The 22,226-nt window shown below is 41.0% G+C and overlaps 1 protein-coding gene and 1 long non-coding RNA gene across 2 annotated transcripts in view; one reads left to right on the top strand and one right to left on the bottom strand.

The window, feature by feature from the left end:
* Positions 1 to 22,226, top strand: part of LOC145717681 (uncharacterized) — a 281,227-nt gene that overhangs the window by 224,053 nt on the left and 34,948 nt on the right. The window lies entirely within an intron of this gene.
* Positions 3,375 to 19,017, bottom strand: LOC115936509 (uncharacterized; the record flags this gene model as incomplete). Its single annotated transcript, XM_081807592.1, is given in 4 exon segments — positions 3,375 to 6,071; positions 18,178 to 18,273; positions 18,276 to 18,284; positions 18,885 to 19,017. Coding segments are annotated over 4 exon segments (1,701 nt in total), but the record flags the coding sequence as incomplete, so codon positions are not given.

The following is a 22,226-nucleotide window of genomic DNA, read 5'->3' as shown; positions in this document are numbered from 1 at the left end:
AGCGCACTATCCGGGCGGGAGGAATTGGGGACAGAACACCGAGTGTCACTAGGCAGGCCCAGGTCACCCACCGCACTGCGGGGTCAGGGGAAGAGGGGACCAGGGAGAGGAGCCTGGGGAGCTGCTCAGAGGGGCGCTCTTCTAGAAGCGGGCTGAGCTCTCCAGAATCCCAGGACCCGGAGGAGGACGCGGCCTCTCCCTCCCCTGAGGGGGCTGCAGGGGCTGCCGGCCGGGCCGAGACCGCGAGGCTGGGGGGCTGGGGGGCGCCAAGGGCATAAATCCACCTCGCGGAAGGGGGCTCTACAGGGCGCGGGGCGGGCGCCGGGGTCCGAAGACGGCTCCAAGCAGGACGCGGACGGGGAAGCCGGCGTCTGCGTGGACCCAACACGCAAGTGCCGAGGGCAGGGACCAGCCTGGCTGCGAGTTTAAACCCAAAGGGACGCGCGCCCGGCCTCCCACCGCGACGTCTGCATTTACTTGGCTGCAGGAGCGGGTGCGGGGATTTTAAGGCCCGTAGCGACCCCCACAGCCCGTCTATGGAGGACAGGGGACCGCGAAGACCAGAAACTCACGCTGCGCAGCGAGACCATTGCTCCGCGCTATCCGTTTCCGGGTCTACAGGAACTTGCTCGCGCACAGTTAAGAGGAGGGGCGGGGCGCAGAGGGAGGCGGGGCCTACGCAAGAATCGCGGGGGCGGGGCCTAGGCGGCACGCAACCGTCAAGGGGCGGGGCGCGGACAGGCGAGGCCAACACTGGGCGCGAGGAAGCGGACACGCAGGTGGGCCGTCGCACGGAGAGGCGAGGCTTGCGCAGGTACCTCGAGAGGACGGGGCGAGACGGGGGCGGGGCCTCGGGGGCGCGACCGTCAGAAGGCGTGGCCTCGGGGGCGCGACCGTCAGAAGGCGTGGCCGGGGCGCGGAGTTGGGAGGCTGGCGCACGTTCCGCGAGAGAGCGGGTGGCACTCCAGCCGCTCCCAAGGTGTCTCTTCCGGAGGTAAAAAGGATTCTTTCCTGTCTTCAGGAGCCGCCTTGCTTCCTGCTTATTTCACTATCTCTAACAATTTTAAGGTAAAATCTCGTGAAGCTGAAGTAATTCGGGGGTCAGGGAACTGGGATCTCGGTGGTTGTGGGGACGTGGTGGGTCCAGGAACATTTTCCTACAGTTAGAATCAATTTAAGAGTTTAATTACACATGGAGCGCCTGGGTGGCTCAGTCGTTAAGCGGCTGCCTTCGGCTCAGGTCATGATCCCCGGGGTCCTGGGATCGAGCCCCGCATTGGGCTCCTTGCTTAGTGGGGAGCCTGCTTCTCCGTCTCCCACTCCCCCTGCTTGTGTTCCCTATCTCGCTGTGTCTCTGTCAAATCAATAAAATCTTTTTAAAAAAAAAGTTTAATTACACAGCTGGAGCTGTCTGTGTAGGGATTACAAATTAGAATGTGAAATACAAAGCTCCCCCTGGAGAGAAAGGGCAATGCTATACTGACACCCAACAAAATAGTGTTTCTTTTTCTAGTCCCCATTCACCCTGGAAGCTAAACTCCACACTGAGCTCAGTTCTGAAGACTTTCATAGGGAGGAGACCTGGGCTATGAGGCGTGGAGGGCTAAGGCAGATGATAATTTGGGTTACCAACCACTGCTTTAAAAACAACAGGAAATTAGGGGCGCCTGGGTGGCTCAGTCGTTAAGCGTCTGCCTTCAGCTCGGGTCATGATCCCAGGGTCCTGGGATCGAGCCCCGCATCGAGCCCCGCATCGGGCTCCCTGCTCGGCGGGAAGCCTGCTTCTCCCTCTGCCACTCCCGCTGCTTGTGTTCCCTCTCTCGCTGTCAAATAAATAAAATCTTAAAAAAAACCCAGGAAATTAAAAAAAAAAAAGTTTGTTTCTTTTTGTGTGTGAGTGAGAGAAATTGCGAGTGGGGGTTGAGGCAAAGGGAGAGAGAATCTCAAGCAGGCTCATGCCCTGCGCAGAGCCCGAGGTGGGTCTAGATGTCAGAACCCAAGATCACGACCTGAGCGGAAATCAAGAGTCAGATGCTCAACCGACGGAGCCTTCAGGCACCCCAACAACAGTAACTTTTAAAAAATTTTGTTATAAATTGCCTAATATAATTTCTAATGTTTGTTATAATTATTCTGCTACACACTTGAGATGAATTACCTTCAAATACCTGAGATTAACTTGTCTACATCATAATATACTTAATATCTAAATATAATTTTAAAATCACTATACATCAATTCTGAAATTTTTTGTTTACAAATTGTAATATATTTTAGCTTTTCTTCCTGAATACTTACAAAGCCTATAAAATATGTAGTCTTTGAAAGACATTGGAACTTCTTTTCACTTAAAGAATAATCAATTTTGCAATATTTCTAAGGGCATTCAGTAGGGAAGTGTATGCTCTTTAATATGAACCCTAAGGAAAGTAAAATTAGATTATCAAATATCCAATAAATTTATTTCTACCCTGAATTATTTTTCTGGCAGTATCTGTTAGTTAACATCTACTACAAATATGTTTTCTCTCATCCCTACATATTGAAGATTTCATCCATAGAGAACTGGCAGTCAATCAAAATATAATGTTTAGATAGGGAAATTAGCAGATTTAAAATATTTTCAGGTAAAATTGAGCAGAATGTCCTGACATAGCACACATATGAATAGAAGAAGATATATCATCCCATTTTTAAAAGATGCAGTGACTATGCCCCCCTCCCCTCGCCTTTAGAGGGGATGAGGCAGGAGCCATGTGACCTGGCTTCAGGCCACTGTCATATGATCCCAGAGGCAACCCCATTAGTTTGAGGACCTAGCTGGAGAGGGATTTTGCTTGCCAAAACTGGTCTGCAAAGTCTGAAAGAGGTGACTGCTCCTTCAAATGCACTGATTTATAAAGAAATCAATCAGGGGGGCCTAGCTGGCTCAATCTGTAAAGCATACAACTCTTGATCTCAGGGGTCATGAGTTTGAGCCCCAGGTTGGGTGTAGAGTACTAAAAAAAATAAACTTAAAAAAAAAATCAGTTAATTAAATCAAACTCATAAAAACACTAGAAAAGTGGTTCCCAGGGCTGGGAGTTTGGGGAAACATGGAGAGGTTGGTTAAAGGGTACAAGCTTTCAGTTCCAAGACCAATAAGGACTAAGGAGCTAATGTAGAACATGGCAACTACATTCTATTGTATAATTGAAATCTATGAGAGAACTTAAATGTTCTCACACACAAAAGATAAATATGTGAAGTGATAGCTGTGACAACATGGGGAAAATCCTTTTACAATGTATATGTATATCAGATCATCACAATGTACACTTTAAGTATCATACAATTTTATTTGACAACTATACTTCAATAAAGGTGGGGGGGAAAGTAGCAAAAGTTATACCAGCACTTAAATGTGAATCATATACATGCATAAACTATACTGGTTCTTTTGATTAACTCTCCTGGTAACTGTTCTCTCTTCAACTGTCAAAAATAAGACTAATTTTCATTAATCTTTGAAATAAACCGCTATTACCATCCAAAGAACGTAGCCACTATGTCTCCTGTATTATTTCTATTATTACTAATCAGTAACCTATTCCTATCCTTCCATATAAATCCCAATCTCTTAATGTCTTGGCCTGCTTTATTTCATGGTCATTTGGTAGAACATTCCTTTCCTATAAACCACAGTGAGCCTGTCTAGAGAAGGGCACCCCTGAGTACAATAAGCACGATGACTTACAGCATCATTTTACTATGGTATTCTCCCACATCCTCCCTAATTCAAATAATATTGAATTTTAAAAGGAAAAATCCTTGTTCTAACAGGGAACATAAATATGAATGAACCTCAGCTAATGAAGTAGTATCTTCCATCTTTGTGATTCCTTCCCAGAGACCATGATGAAAGGCCAGTAAGGGAAGCCTATCAAGAGATTCCAAATGTCAGGTTGAGACTCATAGATAATGAAGCAGCCTTCTAAAGAAATCTCAAATGACTGAATAAAATACCTTGTAAAATTAAGAGAACTGGGCATTTGCACATATTTGTTCTTTTGATGCATATCATGTCGTGAATTTTAACATTTTGACTTGTATTTATTCTGCAGTATGTGATGTCTCAGATTAATCTTAAGAGAATAGAGACTTCAGTTATTCTTTGTATAAATATTTTGATGTGGAGTCTGTTGTGAAAATAAAATTAACATGTTCATTTTATTTGTAAGGTTTCTTTCTAGTATGAATTCTTTGGTCAATCCTCAGGACCCAAAACCTTTCCAGTTCAGTACAGTTGTATGGTTCCTCTCTGGTATGATTCTCTGATACCAAAGGCATGCATGTTTGAAACAAAGCCTTACTACAAACTACCTTTGCAAGACCGCTCTCCAATATAAATCCTAATGTTTTAGTTTTGATCTTTGGGTAAAGACTCGGCATGCACGTTACATTTATGTGGTTTCGTCAAAGATGCATATTCTAATGTCTAGGGACTTGTGAGGACCAGGTATAGCCTCTGATACATTTTTATAATTTCTGTTTAGTATGGACTCTCTGGTGTCAATTCATGCTTGCCCTCATGTTGAAGGTTTTCTACAGTTATTAACATTTATAAGCTTACTTGGTAGGCTGAATTCTCTGATGACTTGCAGGGCGTGGATTCTGACTGAAGACACTGGTACGTTCATTACATTTATGTTTCTCTCCAGTATGAATCACCTGATGTCTAGTGAGCTGTGATTTCCCAATAAAGGCTTTGCCACATTCATTGCATTTGTAAGGTTTCTCTCCAGTATGAATCATCTGATGTCTACTGAGATGTGATCCCCGAGTAAAGGCTTTGCCACATTCATTACATTTATAAGGTTTCTCTCCAGTATGAATTATCTGACGTCTAGTGAGCGCTGAGAACCAAGTAAAGGTTTTGCCACACTTACTACATTTATAACGTTTCTCTCCAGTGTGTATTACCTGATGGTTAGTGAGTTCTGAGCAGCAAGAAAAGGCTTTGCCACAGTCATTACATGTGTAAATTTTATTAACAGTATGCATTCTCTGATGACTTGCGAGGCTTGAATGTTGACTGAAGGCTTTGCCACACTCATTACATTTATAAGGTTTCTCTCCAGTATGCATTACCTGATGGTTAGCGAGTTGTGAGCAATAAGAATAGGCTTTGCCGCAGTCATTACACTTGTAAAGTTTAACATTATGAAATCTCTCATGACGTACAAGGCTTAACTGTTGACTAAAGACTTTATTACACTTACTACATTTGTAAAGTTTCCCTTCAGTATGAATTCTGCGATCATGTGCAGGGTATGAACTGTGACCGAAGACCTTACCACATTCATTACATACAGTATGTACTGTATGGTGGTTATTAAGGCTTGAATGCACTGTAAAGGTTTTGCCACACTCATTACATTAATAAGGTTTCCCACCAGAATGAACTCCCTGATGACTTGCCAGATGCGAATTTTCACTGAAGACCTTACCACAGTCATTGCATTTGTAAGGTCTCTCTCCAGTACGAATCATCTGATGTCTACTGAGGTGTGAGACTTGATAATAGGCTTTGCCACACTCATTACATTTGTAAAGTTTTTCCTTTTTTGCTTCCTGGTCTTGTGTCAGTCTTGAAGGATACATAAAATCACTCCCATCTTTATTAGAAATATTGGTTTGGACACTAGAAGGAATTCTTTGAAGTGGTAAAACTGAGGAACCATTGTTGACAGACTTCTCAACTTGATTACATTTGTAAGTTCTCCCTTTGGTTTGACATATGTGCAGTTCATCCTGTAACCTTAATCCAAGCCTATTTCCTATATCCCTTCTCCCAGGTTGATCTCTTCTACCACTGAGATTATTTTTATAACTCACAGGAAATCCTTTGTAATTTCTTTCATCTCTCCAATGACACTCAAAGTCATGCATGTTTTCCTGGATTACCCTGATGCAAAAATCTTTAATGTCATGGCCAGCATGCCTTTCCCACATCACTGTTTGGAAGACTTCTCCTATATTATTGTTCTCTTGTGGTGGTGATTTCTTGATGACGAGCATAGGAGAGATAGCTATAAGATATAAAGAACCATCAGTTTCCTATTATAGCTGCTAAATATAAATATTTCATATTAAAAAACAGTATTTCACCAAGAGTAATACTTATATTGAACAGACTTAAGCAACTTCTCAACCATGATCTTCAACTTCTAGAAACACAAACGAAATAGGATTTTTTAATAAAGAAAGGGTGATTACATAGAAGTCAAGTTAATCTGGGGGAAGCCTAATTTCAAAAAAATCTATGACCAAAACACTTTGTGGAAACTTAGGTTAGCCCTAAAAAAGGGATGGTTCCATCAAAACTCCACAGCACCGACAGCTGTCAGTAAACACACAGCTGCCTATTATTGGAAGAGGAAAAATACTGTATGTATATACTACATATGTGAATTAATGAGTGCTAAAGCAGGGGCTTAGCCAGTTAAGCATCTGACTCCTGGTTTTGGTAAAGGTCATGATCTCATGGGGTGTGGGATTGAGCCCCACATCAGGCTCTGTGCTCAGTGGGGAGTCTGCTTGAAGATTCTCTCCCTCTGCCCACCCCCACTCGCTCTCTCTCATGCTGTCTCTCTAAAATAAATAAATCTTAAAAAAAAAAATGCTAAAGCACATATGGTATATTGTAAAACCAAATGATCTGTACCATTATCTGATGAATAAATAAGTTTCAACACAAAATTTCAAATCAAGAATAGCAATAGGAAAATAAGGAAGTATTAATAAAAATTATAGAAATAAATTTTTTTCTTTTTTTTTTTTTTTTAAGATTTCATTTATTTATTTGAGCGGGAGAAAATGAGAGATATCACGAGAGGGAAGAGGGTCAGAGGGAGAAGCAGGCTTCCTGCCGAGCAGGGAGCCCGACGTGGGACTCGATCCCAGGACTCCAGGATCATGATCTGAGCCGAAGGCAGTCGCTTAACCAACTGAGCCACCCAGGCACCCGAAATAAATTTTTTTCTCAATACTGTTATAAACAACACCCATGCAGAACAGGCATTTTGCAACATTAAATCATTTAGTGGTTCATGTCATGACAACTAAACCAGCCCTACAAGAAATGTTAAGGGAACTCTCTGAGTGGAAAGGAAAGAGTAAAAAAAGTAGGAAGCACAAAAGCAGTAAAAATAAGTAGATCTGTAAAACTCAGTCAAGGGAGTTGCAAAATAAAAGGATGTAAAGTGTGACACCATATACCTAAAATGTGGGGAGGAGTAAAGAATGAGTTCAAATGAAAGTGACCATCAACTTAATATAGACCACTATATGAAGAAGACGTTATATACAAACCTAATAGTAGCCACAAATCAAAAACCAGTAACAGATTTGCAAAAAAAAATAAAGAGAAAGGAATCTAAGTACATCACTAAAGAAAGCCAACTTGGGGCGCCTGGGTGGCTCAGTCGTTAAGCGTCTGCCTTCGGCTCAGGTCATGATCCCAGGGTCCTGGGATCGAGCCCCGCATCGGGCTCCCTGCTCCGCAGGAAGCCTGCTTCTCCCTCTCCCACTCCCCCTGCTTGTGTTCCCTCTCTCGCTGTGTCTCTCTCTGTCAAATAAATAAATAAAAAAAAAAAAAAAAAAGAAAGCCAACTTACGGTGAGAGAAGAGAGTAAGAGAAGAAGGGATCAGAGAAGAACTATAAAAACTTCAAAACTACAAAAACAACCACAAAACAAGTAAGAAGAAAATAAATACATACCTATCGATAATTACTTTGAATGTTAATGGACTAAACACTCCAATCAAAAGACACAGGGTGAAGAAATGGATTAAAAAGAAAAATCTATATGCTGCCTAAAAGAGACTCATTTCAGACCTACAAACACATGCAGCTGGAAGTGAGGGGATGGAGAAACATTGATCATGCACATGGATGTCAAAAGAAAGCCTGGGTAGCAATACTTTTATCAGACAAAATAGACTGTGAAACAAAGACTATAACAAGAGAAAAATAAGGATACTATATAATCATTAAGGGGACAATCTAACAAGATGATACAACAATTGTGAATCTTTATGCACTCAACATGGGAGCACTCAAATACTTAAAGCAGTTAATAGCATAAAGGAAGTAATTGATAGTAATACAATAATAGTAGGGGACTTTAACACCCCACTTACATCAATGGATAGACCATCTAAACAAAATCAACAAGGAAACAGTGGCTTTGAATGACACACTGGGATTCGAAGGAGGAAGATGGCAGAGGTGTAGGGGACATTAGTTTTGTCTGGTCCCTGGGATTCAGCTAGACAGTTAGCAAATCATTCTGAACATCAGTGAACTCAACCAGAGATCTAAGAAAAGAATTGCTGCAATTCTACAAATAGAAAAACGACCACTTTTTGCAAGGCAGGAGGTATGGAGAAGTGAATCTGAGGGGATATATCGGAAGATAAGCCATGGGGGGAGGGAGCCTCTGCAAGCTAGCTACCGGAAAGTGATAGAGCAGCAGAGTGCAAAATTGGAACTTTTAGAAGTCTGCTCCCATGGGGAATGTCCCTGCCTGAAAGGTGCTTGGGTGGTGAAGCAGGGCAGAATCCTAGGTGAGACAGTGTTGTCTCAGGATCCCTGGGGTCACAGAAAGAACAGGGGTGCCTGAGTGCAGCAGGGTTCCCAGGCATCGGAACAGGAAAGCTACTACCAGTGAGTCCAGGAATGGGCTTTCAGCTGGTATTGCCATACAACCATAAACTGCAGCATGGTCGGGTCACTGCTCTCTGAGCTAGGGTCTAGCAAATGGCAGAACCTCGGGAAGATCCCCCTCCCTCTACCGGGAGGAGTGGCATGGGTGTGCACCCCAGGAGTCTGTAGGGTTTGGAGACTGGAAGTGGGGTTGTGTGCCTGAGATAGAAATGCGTGGTCCCAGGTTGGGTGAGCACAGAGTACAGATGGAGACCAGGGAGACAAGAGTGATTGCTATTCCCTGAGGGTGCACTGAGGATTGTGGGGCATGAGCTTTTGGCTCCAGGGCTAGATACTGGGAGGCCTCCATTTTCATTCTCATCCTCTAGAGCGGCACTGAAAGCCTTCAGGGAACAAAAGCCACATAGATTAATCCCGAGCCACTTACATTTAGCCCAGCCCCCTGGCAAGGGCGGTGCAATTCCACCTGGGCAAAGACAACCAAGAATCAGCACAACAGTTCCCTTGGAAGATAAGCAAGAACATCCGGCTAATACCAAGTTTACTGATCACACAGAACTGCAAAACTCCAGTGCTAGAGGAAAGTAGTATATAGAATTCATGGTTTTTTTCCTCATGATTCTTTAATCTTTCAATTTTCATTTTTTTTCTTTTTTCTTTTTCCTTTTCAACCAATTGCTTATTTTATCAACTCTATTTTAAGTTCTTTTTAGTTTGCATTTTTACAGTTATATTCTATCCTTTCATTATATTTAATTTTATTTTTGTATATATAAGTTTTTCTTTCTTTACAATTTTGGGATGTAAAGTTTCTTCTAACAAACAGACCAAAATAAACACAGGATCTAATGTATTGCTCTGTTCCATTCACCTGGTTATAGTTTTTTTTTGTTTGTTTTTTGGGTTTTTTTTTTCGGTTTCAGGTCTCTTCTGATTTCTTTAGTGTATATTTCTCTGGGGTCATTGTTGCTATTTTAGTATTTTATGCTCTAATTCATCTATTCTTCTCTGGATAGAATGACAAGACAGAAAAACTCATCTCAAAAAGAACACGAGGCAGTACTGACTGCCAGGGACCTAAAAAGGATGGATATAAGTAAGATGTTGGAACTAGAGTTCAGAATAACAATTATAAAGATACTAGTTGGCTTGAAAAAAGCATAGAAGACACTACAGAATCCCTTTCTGGAGTAATAAAAGAACTAAAATCTAATCAAGTCAAAATAAAAAAGGCTATTAATGAGATGCAATAAAAAATGGAGGCTCTAACTGCTAAGATGAGGCAGAAGAGAGAATTAATGATATAGAAGACAAAATGATGGAGAATAAAGAAGCTGAGAAAAAGATAAATAACTACTGGATCACAAGGGGACAATTTGAGAGATAAGTGATACCATAAAGTGACACATTAGAATAATTGAGATCCCAGAAGAAGAGAAGGGGGGAGCAGAAGGTATATTTGAGCAAATTATAGCTGAGAACTTCCCTAAACTAGGGAAAGAAATAGGCATTCAAGTCCAGGAGACAGAGAGTACCCCCCTCAAAATCAATAAAAATAGGTCTACACCGGGGCGCCTGGGTGGCTCAGTTGGTTAAGCGACTGCCTTCGGCTTAGGTCATGATCCTGGAGTCCCTGGATCAAGTCCCGCATCGGGCTCCCTGTTCGGCAGGGAGTCTGCTTCTCCCTCTGACCCTCCCAACCCTTCCCCTCTCATGTGCTCTCTCTCTGTCTCTCTCTCTCAAATAAATAAATAAAATCTTAAAAAAAAAAAATAGGTCTACACCTTGACATATAATAGTAAAGCTTGCAAATTTCAGAGACAAAAGAGAAAATCCTGAAAGCAGCTCAGGGCAAGAGGTCCATAACCTACAAGGGTACAAATATTAGACTGGCAGCAAACCTATCCACAGAGACCTAGCATGCCAGAAAGGACTGGCATGATATATTCAGGGTGCTAAATGAGAAAAATATGCAGTCAAGAACACTTTAGAAGGAGAGGTAAAGAGCTTCCAGGACAAACAGAAACTGAAAGAATTTGTGATCACTAAAGCAGCCCTGCAAGAAATATTAAAGAGGATCCTTTAAGCAAAGAGAGAAACCAAAAGTAACATAGACCAGAAAGGAACAGAGACAATATACAGAAACAGTGCCTTTACAGGTAATACATGGCACTAAATTCATAGCTTTCAATAGTTACTCTGAATGTAAATGGGCTAAATGCCCCAATCAAGAGACACACGGTATCAGATTGGATAAAAAAGCAAGACCCATCCATATTCTGTCTCCATGAGACTCATTTTAGACCCAAACATACCTCCAGATTTAAAGCGAGGGGGTGGAGGATGTTTTATCATGGTAATGGTCCTCAAAAGAAACCTGGGGTAGCAATCCTTATATCAGACAAATTAGATTTTAAACCAAAGACTGTAGTAAGAGATGAGTAAGGACACTATATCATAATTAAAGGGTCTATCCAACAAGAAGATCTAAAAATTGTAAATATTTATGCCCCTAACATGGGAGCAGCTAATTATACAAACCAATTAATAACAAAATTAAACTCACTGATAATAATACAATAATAGTAGGGACTCCCCCACTCACTGAAATGGACAGGTCATCTAAACAGAAGATCAACAAGGAAACAAGGGCTTTGAATGACACACTGGATGAGATAGACTTTGCAGGTATAGATAGAGCATTCCATCCTAAAGCAACAGAATACAAATTCTTCTTGAGTGCCCATGGAACATTCTCCAGAAGAGATCACATACTGGCTCGCAAATCTGGTCTCAACTTGTACTAAAAGACTGGGATCATCCCCTGCATATTTTCAGACCACAATGCTTTGAAACTGGAATTCAATCTCAAAAGGAAATTTGGAAACAACTCAAATGGAGGTTAAAGAGCATCCTACTATAGAATAAAAAAATAAAAAAATAATTTAAAAAAAATTATCAACCAGGAAATTAAAGAAGAATTTTCAAAATTCATGAAAATGAAAACACAACTGTTCAAAATGTTTGAGATGCTGCAAAGGCGGTCCTAAGAGGGAAGTATAAGCAATACAGGCCTTTTTCAAGAAACAAGAAAGGTCTCAAATACACAACCTAACTTTACATCTAAAGGAGCTAGAGAAAGAATAGCAAATAAAGCCTAAATCCAGCAGGAGAAAATAAAGATTGGAGCAGAAATCAATGAAATAGAAACCAAAAGAACAGTAGAACAGATCAACGAAACTAGGAGCTGGTTCTTTGAAAGAATTAATAAGATCAATAAACCCCTGGTGAGACTTGTCAAAAAAAGAGAAAGAACCCAAAAAAATAAAATCATGAATGAAAGAGGAGAGATCACAACCAACACCAAAGGAACACAAACAATTATAAGAACACATTATGAGCAACTATATGTCAACAAATTAGGCAATGTGGAAGAAATGGATGCAATCCTGGAAATTTAGAAACTACCAAAACTGAACCAGGAAGAAATAGAAAACCTGAACAGACCCATAACCAGCAAGGAAATTGAAGCAATAATCAAAAATCTCCCAACAAACAAAGAGTCCAGGGACAGATGCCTTCCCAGGGGAATTCTACCAAACATTTAAAGAAGAATTAATACCTATTCTTCTTAAACTGTTAAAAAAATAGAAAAAGGAAGAAAACTTCCAAACACATTCTATGAGGCCAGCATTACCTTGATCCCAAAACCAAAGACCCCACCAAAAAGGAAAATTACAGACCAATATCCCTGATGAACATGGATGCAAAAATTCTCACCAAAATACTAGCCAACAGGATCCAACAGTACATTAAAAGGAATATTCATCACAACCAAGTGGGATTTATTCCCGGGCTGCAGCACAAATAAATCAATGTGATACACTACATTAATAAAAGAAAGGACAAGAACCATATGCTCCCCTCAATAGAGGAAGAAAAAGCATTCTTTCTTGATTAAAACACATCACAGTGTACGGATACAGGGAACATACCTCAATATCATAAAAGCCATATATGAAAAGCCCACAGTGAATACCATTCTCAATGGGGAAAAACTGAGAGCGTTTCCCCTAAGGTCAGGAATATGACAGGGGTGCCCACTCTCACCACTGCTGTTCAATATAGTACTAGAAGTCCTAACTTCAGCAATCAGACAACAAAAAGAGATAAAAGGGCATTAAAGAGGGCACGTGACAGGATGAGCACTGGGTATTACACTCAATTAATGAATCACTGAACATTATAACAAAAACTAATGATGTACTATAACTTGGCTAATTGAATTTAAATAAAAATAAAAATAAAAATAAAATAAATAAAGGCATCCAAATGGGCAAAGAAGTCAAACTCTCACTCTTTGCAGATGACATGATATTCTATGTGGAAGACCCAAAAGACTCCACCACAAAATTGCTAGAACTCACACAGGAATTCAACAAAGTGGCAGGATATAAAATCAATGCACAGAAATCAGTTGTATTTCTATACACTAACAATGTGAAAGAAGAAAGAGAAATTAAGGAGTTGATCCCATTTACAACTGCACCAAAAACCATAAGATACCTAGTAATACCCTAACCAAAGAGCAAAGGATCTGTACTCTCAAAACTATAGAACACTCATGAAAGAAATTGAGGAAGACACAAAGAAATGGAAAAACATTCCATGCTCATGAATTGGAAGAACAAATATTGTTAAAATGTCTAAGCTACCTAGTACAATCTATACATTCAATGCAATCCCTATCAAAATACCATCAACTTTTTTCACATAGCTGGAACAAATAATCCTAAAATTTGTGTGGAATTAGAAAAGACCCAAAATAGCCAAAGGAATGTTGAAAAAGAAAACCAAAGCTGGTGGCATCACAATTCCAGACTTCAAGCTCTATTACAAAGCTGTCATCATCAAGACAGTATGGTACTGGCACAGAAACAGACACATAGATCAGTGGAACAGAACACAGAACCCAGAAATGGACCCTCAACTCGATGGTCAACTAATCATTGACAAAGCAGGAAAGAATATCCAACAGAAAAAAGACAGTCTTTTCAACAAATGGTGTTGGGAAAATTGGACAACCACATGCAAAAGAACGAAACTGGACCATTTTCTTACACCATACACAAAAATAGACTCAAAATGGATGAAAGACCTAAATGTGAGACAGGAATCCATCAAAATCCTAGAGGAGAACACAGGCAGCAACCTCTGTGACCTCAGCCACAGCATCTTCCTAGACACATCTCCAAAGGCAAGGGAAACAAAGGTAAAAATGAACTACTGGGACTTCATCAATATAAAAAGCTTTTGCACAGCAAAGGAAACAGTCGACAAAACAAAAGACAACCAACAGAATGGGAGAAGATATTTGCAAATGTCTTTTCCGATAAAGGGCTAGTATCCAAGATCCATAAAGAACTTAATCAAACTCCAAACCCAAAGAACAAATAATCCAGTCAAGAAATGGGCAGAAGACATGAACAGACATTTCTGCAAAGAAGACATCCAAATGGCCAACAGACACATGAAAAAATGGTCAACATAACTTGGAATCAGGGAAATACAAATCAAAACCACAATGAGATACCACCACACACCTCTCAGAATTGCTAAAATAAAAAACTCAAGAAACAACAAGTGCTGGCAAAGATGTGAAGAAAAAGGAATCTTCATGCACTGTTGGTGGGAATGCAAACTGGTGTAGTCACTGTGGAGAACAGTATGGAGGTTCCTCAAAAAGTTAAAAATAGAACTACTCCACAATCCAGGAATCAAACTACTGGGTATTTACCCTAAGAATACGAGAACACTAAATCGAAGGAATATATGCATCCCTATGCTTATTACAGCATTATTTACAAGAGCCAAACTATGGAAACAGTCCAACTGTCCACTGATAGATAATGGATAAAGAAAATGTGGTATATATACATATATGGATATATATATTATATACAGAGAGATATGTTTTATATGTATGTACCATATATAGTCATAAACAGTCATATATATTCATATATATATATATGAACTACACTGGTATTAAAACTTTTTTAAAAATTAATTTAAAAAAGTACAGAGGGTACTGGCATAAAAACAGGCATTTAAACCAATGGAACAGAATAGAAATAGACCCCTGCATACATAGTCAACTAATTTTTTTTTTAATTCCAGTAGAGTTAACACACAGTGTTACATTAGTTTCAGGAGTACAATACCACAATTCAACAAGTCCACACAACACCCAATGCTCATCAGGACAAGTGCCCTCCTTAATCCCTATTTCACCCATTTCACCTATTTTACCCATCTCCCCCCACACACCTCCCCTCCAGTAATCACCAGTTTGTTCTCAATAGTTAGTCTGTTTCTTGCCTTGTCTCTCTTTTTTTCCTTTGCCCATTTGTTTTGGTTTTTAAATTCCACATGAGTGAAATCATACGGCATTTGCCTTTCTCTGACTGACAGATTTTGCTTAGCATTATACTGTCTAGTTCCATCCATATCATTGCAAATGGCAAGATTTCATTCTTTTTTTTTTTTAAGATTTTATTTATTTATTTGACAGAGAGAGACAGCGAGAGAGGGAACACAAGCAGGGGGAGTGGGAGAGGGGGAAGCAGGCTTCCCCACCAAGCAGAGAGCCCGATGCGGCGCTCGATCCTAGGACCCTGGGATCAAGACCTGACCCAAAGGCAGACACTCAACGACTGAGCCACCCAGGTGCCCAAGATTTCATTCTTTTTTATGGCTGACTAAGAATATTCTATTGTATATATATATCTCTCTCACATTTTCTTTATTCATTCATCTACCAATGGACACTTGGGCTGCTTCCATATCTTGGCTATTGTAAATAATTCTGCTATAAACACAGAAGTGCATGTATCCCTTTGAATTAGTACTTTTGTATTTTTTAGGTAAATACCCAATAGTGCAATTACTGGATACTGGGGTCGTTCTATTATTAACTTTTTGAGGACCCTCCATACTGTTCTGCACAGTGGCTGCACCAGTTTGCATTCCCACCAACAGTGCAAGAAGTTTCCTTTTTCTCTGTATCTTTGATAGCACTTGCTGTTTCCACAGTCAACTAATTTTTGACAACCACACCAAGAATACACAATTGGGAAAGGATAGTCTCTTCAGTAAATGTAGGGAAAACTGGTTATCTATGTGCACAAGAATGAAGCCAGACCCTTACCTTACAACATATACAAAAATCAACTCAAAATGGATTAAAGATTAAATGTAAGGTGTGAAACTGTAAAACTCCTAGAAGAAAATACAGGGGAAAATTTCCTTAACATTGGTTTTGGCAATGATTTTTTAGAATTGGAAACAAAAGTGCAGACCAAAAAAACAACAACAACAAAAAAAACAAAAATACATAAGACTACATCACACTAAAAAGTTTCCAAAAAGCAAAGAAACAATAAAATTAAAAGGCAACCTATGAAATGGGAGAAAATATCTGCAAAAGTTCAAGATGATAAGGTGTTGGGACGCCTGGGTGGCTCAGTTGGTTAAGCAACTGCCTTCGGCTCAGATCATGATCCCGGGGTCCTGGGATCGAGTCCCACATCGGGCTCCCCCTGCTCTGCGGGGAGCCTGCTTCTCCCTCTGCCTCTGCCTGCCACTCCCCCTGCTTGTGTTCTCTCTGTCAAATAAATAAATATTAAAAAAAAATGATAAGGTGTTAATATCCAAAATATATAAGAACTTATAAAACTCAATAGCAAAACAAACCAAAAGGAATACAAAATACAACTATTAAAAAATGGACAGAGGACATGAATAGACATTTTTCCAAAGACATACAGATGGCCAACAGCCACATGAAAAGATACTCAACATTGCCAATCATCAAGGAAATGCAAATCAGAACCAACATGGTATATCATCTCCTGTTAAGGTTATTATCAAAAAGTCAAAAGGGGACAAGTATTGGAGAGGATATAGAGAAATGAATCCTGTGCCCTGTTGGTAGGAATGTAAATTAATGCAGCCACTGTGGAAAACAGTATGGGGGGTTCCTCAAAATATTAAAAATAGAAATACCATATGATCTTATAATCCTACCGGATATTTACCCAATGAAAACAAAAACATTAACTTGAAAACATAAATGTACTCTATGTTTACGACATGCAGAAGAATGAAACTGGACCACTTTCTTATACCACACACAAAAATAAATTCAAAATGGATGAAAGACCCAAATGTGAGACAGGAAACCATCAAAATCCTAGAGGAGAACACAGGCAGCAACCTCTTTGACCTCGGCCATAGCAACTTCTTTCCAGACACGTCTCTGGAGGCAAGGTTGTTTTCCACCTTACACCCGTCGGAATGGCTAAAATTAACAATGCAAGAAACAACAGGTATTGGCAAGGATGTGGAGAAAGGGGAAACCTCGTGCATCGTTGGTGGGAATGCATACTGGTGCAGCCACTCTGGAGAATAGTTTGGAGGGTCCTCAAAAAGTTAAAAATAGAACTCGGATCCAGGAATTACACTACTAGGTATTTAGTAGATACAAAAGATGCAGAAAATACAAAAATGCAGACTTGAAGGGATACAAGCACCCCAATGTTTATAGCAGCATTCTTTACAATAGCCAAGACATGGAAGCAGCCCGAGTGTCCATGGATAGATGAATGGATAAAGAAGATGTGGTATACATATACAATGGAATATTATTAGTCAGCCATAAAAAAGAATGAAACTTCACTATCTGTGCAACATGAATGACACAGGGTATTATGCTAAATGAACTAAGAGAGAAAAAGACAAATACCATGATTCCACTTCTATCTACAATCTAAAAAACAAAATAAATGCACGAATGAACGAACGAACAGAAACAGACTCGTAAATACAGAGAATAAATTGTGGTTGCCAGAGGGGAGGAGATGGGCAATGAGCAAAACAGGTGAAGGGGACTAAGAGGTATCAACTTCCAGTTATGAAATAAATAAATCACAGGTATGAAAAGTATAACACAGGGAATATAATCAGTAATACTATAACAATGCTGCATTGTGACGCAGGGTAACTACATTTATCATGGTATTTTGTATTGTACATAATTGTAGAATCATCATGTTATATGCCTAAAACCAATATAATAATGCATATCATCCATACTTCAAGAAAAAAAATGCAATCTACCATAGAATCTTTAACTGGAAAATAGTATTGTATTCAACAAATAATTCATTAAGAAAAAAAAGCTTTGCCTTCATCTCTGTTGGAGCTGCGGCACCACTGGGATGTGAAAGGGTAAATTTCACATGTCTGAAGAAGTTCGATATGGAGAGAAAAAAATTTCCTCTGAGAGCTCACAAGAAAGAAGCTGTTGTTTTCCCACAGAACTCTCCCACTGCGGAGAGTTTCTCAAACACCATTAATGGTGCGGCCCCCTCGCTGCCCTTCTGAGCTCTTGCCTGTGTTCCCACCTGTCAACATTCCCACCCATATGGTTTTTTTCACTTTGCCCTCCACAGTCCAGGGCTCTTTCCCTTGCTCCAAAGAAGAGATAATATTCAAATCAAAAGTGAGATTCCTGCTTATCACATAATGGAAACGTGACGCACTGTGGCTTTTCCAAAATCCGAGCCTTTTATTCAGCTGAGGAGCGAGGACGTTACAGGTGGATCTAGAAAAAGTATTTCACAAATTCCTCCACTGCTTGCCTCCTCCTGGATGCACAGAAAACAGTATAATTGTACACAAACCTCACTCTCTTCTAAGAACTACAAGGCTGGAAAACAGGGAATTGGATATGTAAATGTTTATAAGGTTTATGCATACTTAAGTTCTGTAACACTCGTGATAGATCATGAAATGGGCAAATGATCTGAAGAAAGAGGAAGTGTAAAGTCCAGATGCTGCATTTCTCTTTTTTTAAAAGTGGGCTCCACGCCCAACGTGGAGCCCAACATGGGACTTGAACTCATGACCCTGAGATCAAGATTTGAGCTGAGATCAAGAGTCAGATGCTTAACCAACTGAGCCACCCAGGTGCCCCAAGAAGTTTATCACTTCTGCATCAACAGGGCTTCGATCTCAGTCAAGCAGGGCAGGGGCTCCCAGGAGGCAAACAAGGAAAAATACAAAGATACCCAAGGGCAGACCCCCACTGCTGGAGGGACATTTTCCTCACCCAGGGAGACCAGGTTCCTGTAGTTCTCCACCATCACGTCCCTGTACAAGGCCCTCTGAGCAGGGTCCAGGCACTCCCACTCTTCCTCAGAGAATTCTATGGCCACATCCCTGAATGTCAAGCGTCCCTGAAATGAAAACACATTTCACCAAGGAGCTATGGAGAGAGTTCTTATCTTCACATAAAAAAAAAGAGAGATGGGAAGGATGGATTTGGTTTGAAGCAGTGTTCCTACAGATCCATATAAGATTTTTTTTATAGTTATGTTAACCACCATATATTACATCATTAGTTTTTGATGTAGTATTCCATGATTCATTGTCCATATAAGATATTTTTGAGCAAGTTATGTGTCCCTAATTTTGTCTTATTGTACTTTTCCCAGAAGAGGTTAGGATGGTCTCTAAATTGTGGAGTTCTCATTTTTGTAGACAATACAAGAAATACACACAAGTTCAACACAGTGTTATCCATCTAGAAATGTGAGATATTATGTTCTACACACTCAGTGATATTCAACATCTAGATGACCTACAGCACGAGTGGTATCTTCAGAGATGACAACTGCCCATGGTGGACTGAGGGTGCAGCAGCTCTTTCTGCCCATGGGTCCTGTCCCCATGCTTTAATAAAACCACCATTTTGCACCAAAAAAGAAAGAAAGAAAAAAAGGGGGATAAAGAGAAAGAAAAGAAAGGGTGAAATCTAAAACTTGTAATAATGAGAGTGACAGCGATGACTACCGGTTTTTAAACGTGTCCCACGTACTAGGCATTACTCTAAATGCTTTATACATGCAAGCTGATCTAACAACAGACCAGCCCACTGAAGAAAGATCGGTCCTCAAATCACTGAAATTACATATTTCACCTGTATCACAGCTACTCTAAGAAACTTGCCTCAAGTCAAAGAGCTAAGAAATGGCAGTCAGGGGGCGCCTGGGTGGCTCAGACGGTTAAGCTTCTGGCTTCAGCTCGGGTCATGATCCCAGCGTCCTGGGATCGAGCCCCGCATTGGGCTCCCTGCTCAGCTGGAAGCCTGCTTCTCCCTCTCCTGCTCCCCCTCCTTGTGTTCCCTCTCTCTCTGTCAAATAAATTTAAAAAAAAAAAAAATCTTTAAAAAAAAAAAAAGAAAGAAAAGAAATGGCAGTCAGCTTCTGATCCCAGACGTCTGGACTTCAGAATTGAACTTAAGAATTAAACACTTAAATAACAGATACAGCATCTAAAGCGCATTCATAGAGGGTTCTCAACTGAGAAACCTTGAAACAAGTTCAAGGGTAATAACAAGGAACTGCATGACAGGTCACTGTAAATACACACACACAAGAACACAACAAGTTATTATTCTTACTACTATTTTAATCATTAGCGTAAGAGTGTAAAAAAAAATTTAAAGCCATGGAAATTATTTCAAATGTAATTCCAACTGTTAAAAAAAATATAGGGGCGCCTGGGTGGCTCAGTCGTTAAGCGTCTGCCTTCGGCTCAGGTCATGATCTCAGGGTCCTGGGATCGAGCCCCGCATCGGGCTCCCTGCTCGGCGGGAGGCCTGCTTCTCCCTCTCCACTCCCCCTGCTTGTGTTCCCTCTCTCGCTGTATCTCTCTCTGTCAAATAAATAAAATCTTTAAAAAAAAAAAGGAACCATGTGGGGGCACCTGGGTAGCTAAGTTGGTTAAGTGTCTGCCTTCAGCTCAGGTCTGGGATTGAGCCCCACGTTGGTCTCCCTGCTCAGCGGGGAACCTGCTTCTCCCTCTCCCTCTGCCCGTCCCCCTGCTTGTGCGCTCTCACACTGTCAAATAAATTTTAAAATCTTAAAAAAAAAAAAAAGGGGGGCGTGTTCCCTCTCTCACTGTGTCTCTCTCTGTCAAATAAATACAATCTTTTAAAAAAGTAAATAAAAATAAAAATCTTAAAAAAAAGAAAAAGGAACTGTGTAGTGACAGTCAATCATGTCTGACCCACCCCCCTCCCCCCTCCTCCCCCAGCAAAGGCAAAGGGAAGGGGGTGACCCCTGACTGAATCAAGTCGCTGTCCCCTGGCTGAATAGGGATTGCAGTTGGAAGGTATCTTCTGATACAAAAAATCATAAAATGCTCAAGCCTTTGAGACAGGAGTTTTATAAGCCTCATCCTTATCTGTATAATTGAAACAAACTCCAATTTCTTAGGTTATAAAGCCACAAATCAATGTCATAACTTAATCATCCATATCCAAACAACTTATCACTCATCTGGATCCAGGCACACCCTCTTTCTTCATGAGGATGTATTTCCCCTTATTCTGCATATCTATCTCCTTGATTTCTTTCTCTCACTCTGTCTCTTGACAAAGAGTCTTTGCTTCACCAAACTTGAGTCAGACCCCTGAACCTTCTCCTGGGCGCATCTGTGCACTTCCTTACAAAATCAGCTTTGGTGGGGCGCCTGGGTGGCTCAGTGGGTTAAGCGACCAACTATTGGTTTTGACTCAGGTCATGATCTCAGGTTTCTGAGATCAAGCCCCACTTGGGCTCCATGCTCACTGCAGTTCTGCTTCTCCCTCTCCCTCTGCTCCTGAGCGGAACCTGAGAGACATGCCAGGTGGTGTTGAGAACCAGGAGAGGTTCTCCTGATGTCTCCTCCTGGCTATTTTCCATGCAGTAACCATGCAGTAACCCCTCCCTACACCTTGCCTCTAAATTCCCACTTTCCCAGGATGTGTTCAGAGTTGAGCCCGATCTCTCTCCCAAACTGTAAATCCTACTGTAGTGGTCCCTACACCTATGGGGGGATGGTTCTGAATAAACCCTGTCTTACCATCTTTAACAAGCATCATTAATATTTTTTTCCTTTGACACTTTTTGGCGGGGGAGGGGTATGGGCTCCTGTTTTCCCCTTGGGTTTCTTCTTACTCTGTTCCCCTCTCCTGTCCTGTTTCTGTCCTTCTATGGATTCCTTCTCTTACACCTGTCCAGCCCCACTCCCTAACTTTTTCCCCAACCTTTCTGATCGTCCCTGATCTCCATGTATTTCTGCCTCTTTCCTTCCCCCATCTGCCCCCTCTCTGCTCTCCCTATTACGTCGGCGCTCTATTACAACACCCACTTTGTCCCCACGCTCCAGCACTCCAGCTCATTCTACTACTTCCCTGTTTCTCCCTCTCCTCTCCAAGTCATCCACCGTTCCCTCTTTCTGTCCCAGTACCACGTGGCAGTCGGCCAAGGCTCCAACTCGTTTATCTTCTCTCCCGACCCGTCTCAGTGCCTCTCCCTTTGTTGCTCCAGTTCCTACTTCTCCCCTTTCTCACTGTTTTGCTCCCCTTCATCTGCCTGGAGATCCCGCTTTTCTCTAAATTACTCCA

This window comes from Leptonychotes weddellii, chromosome 16, assembly GCF_054177405.1.
Source record: "Leptonychotes weddellii isolate Sample4059 chromosome 16, ASM5417740v2, whole genome shotgun sequence".
Classification (NCBI taxonomy): Eukaryota; Metazoa; Chordata; class Mammalia; order Carnivora; family Phocidae; genus Leptonychotes; species Leptonychotes weddellii.
Note: the sequence above shows the minus strand (reverse complement) of the source record. Positions and strands in the feature narration are given on the sequence as shown.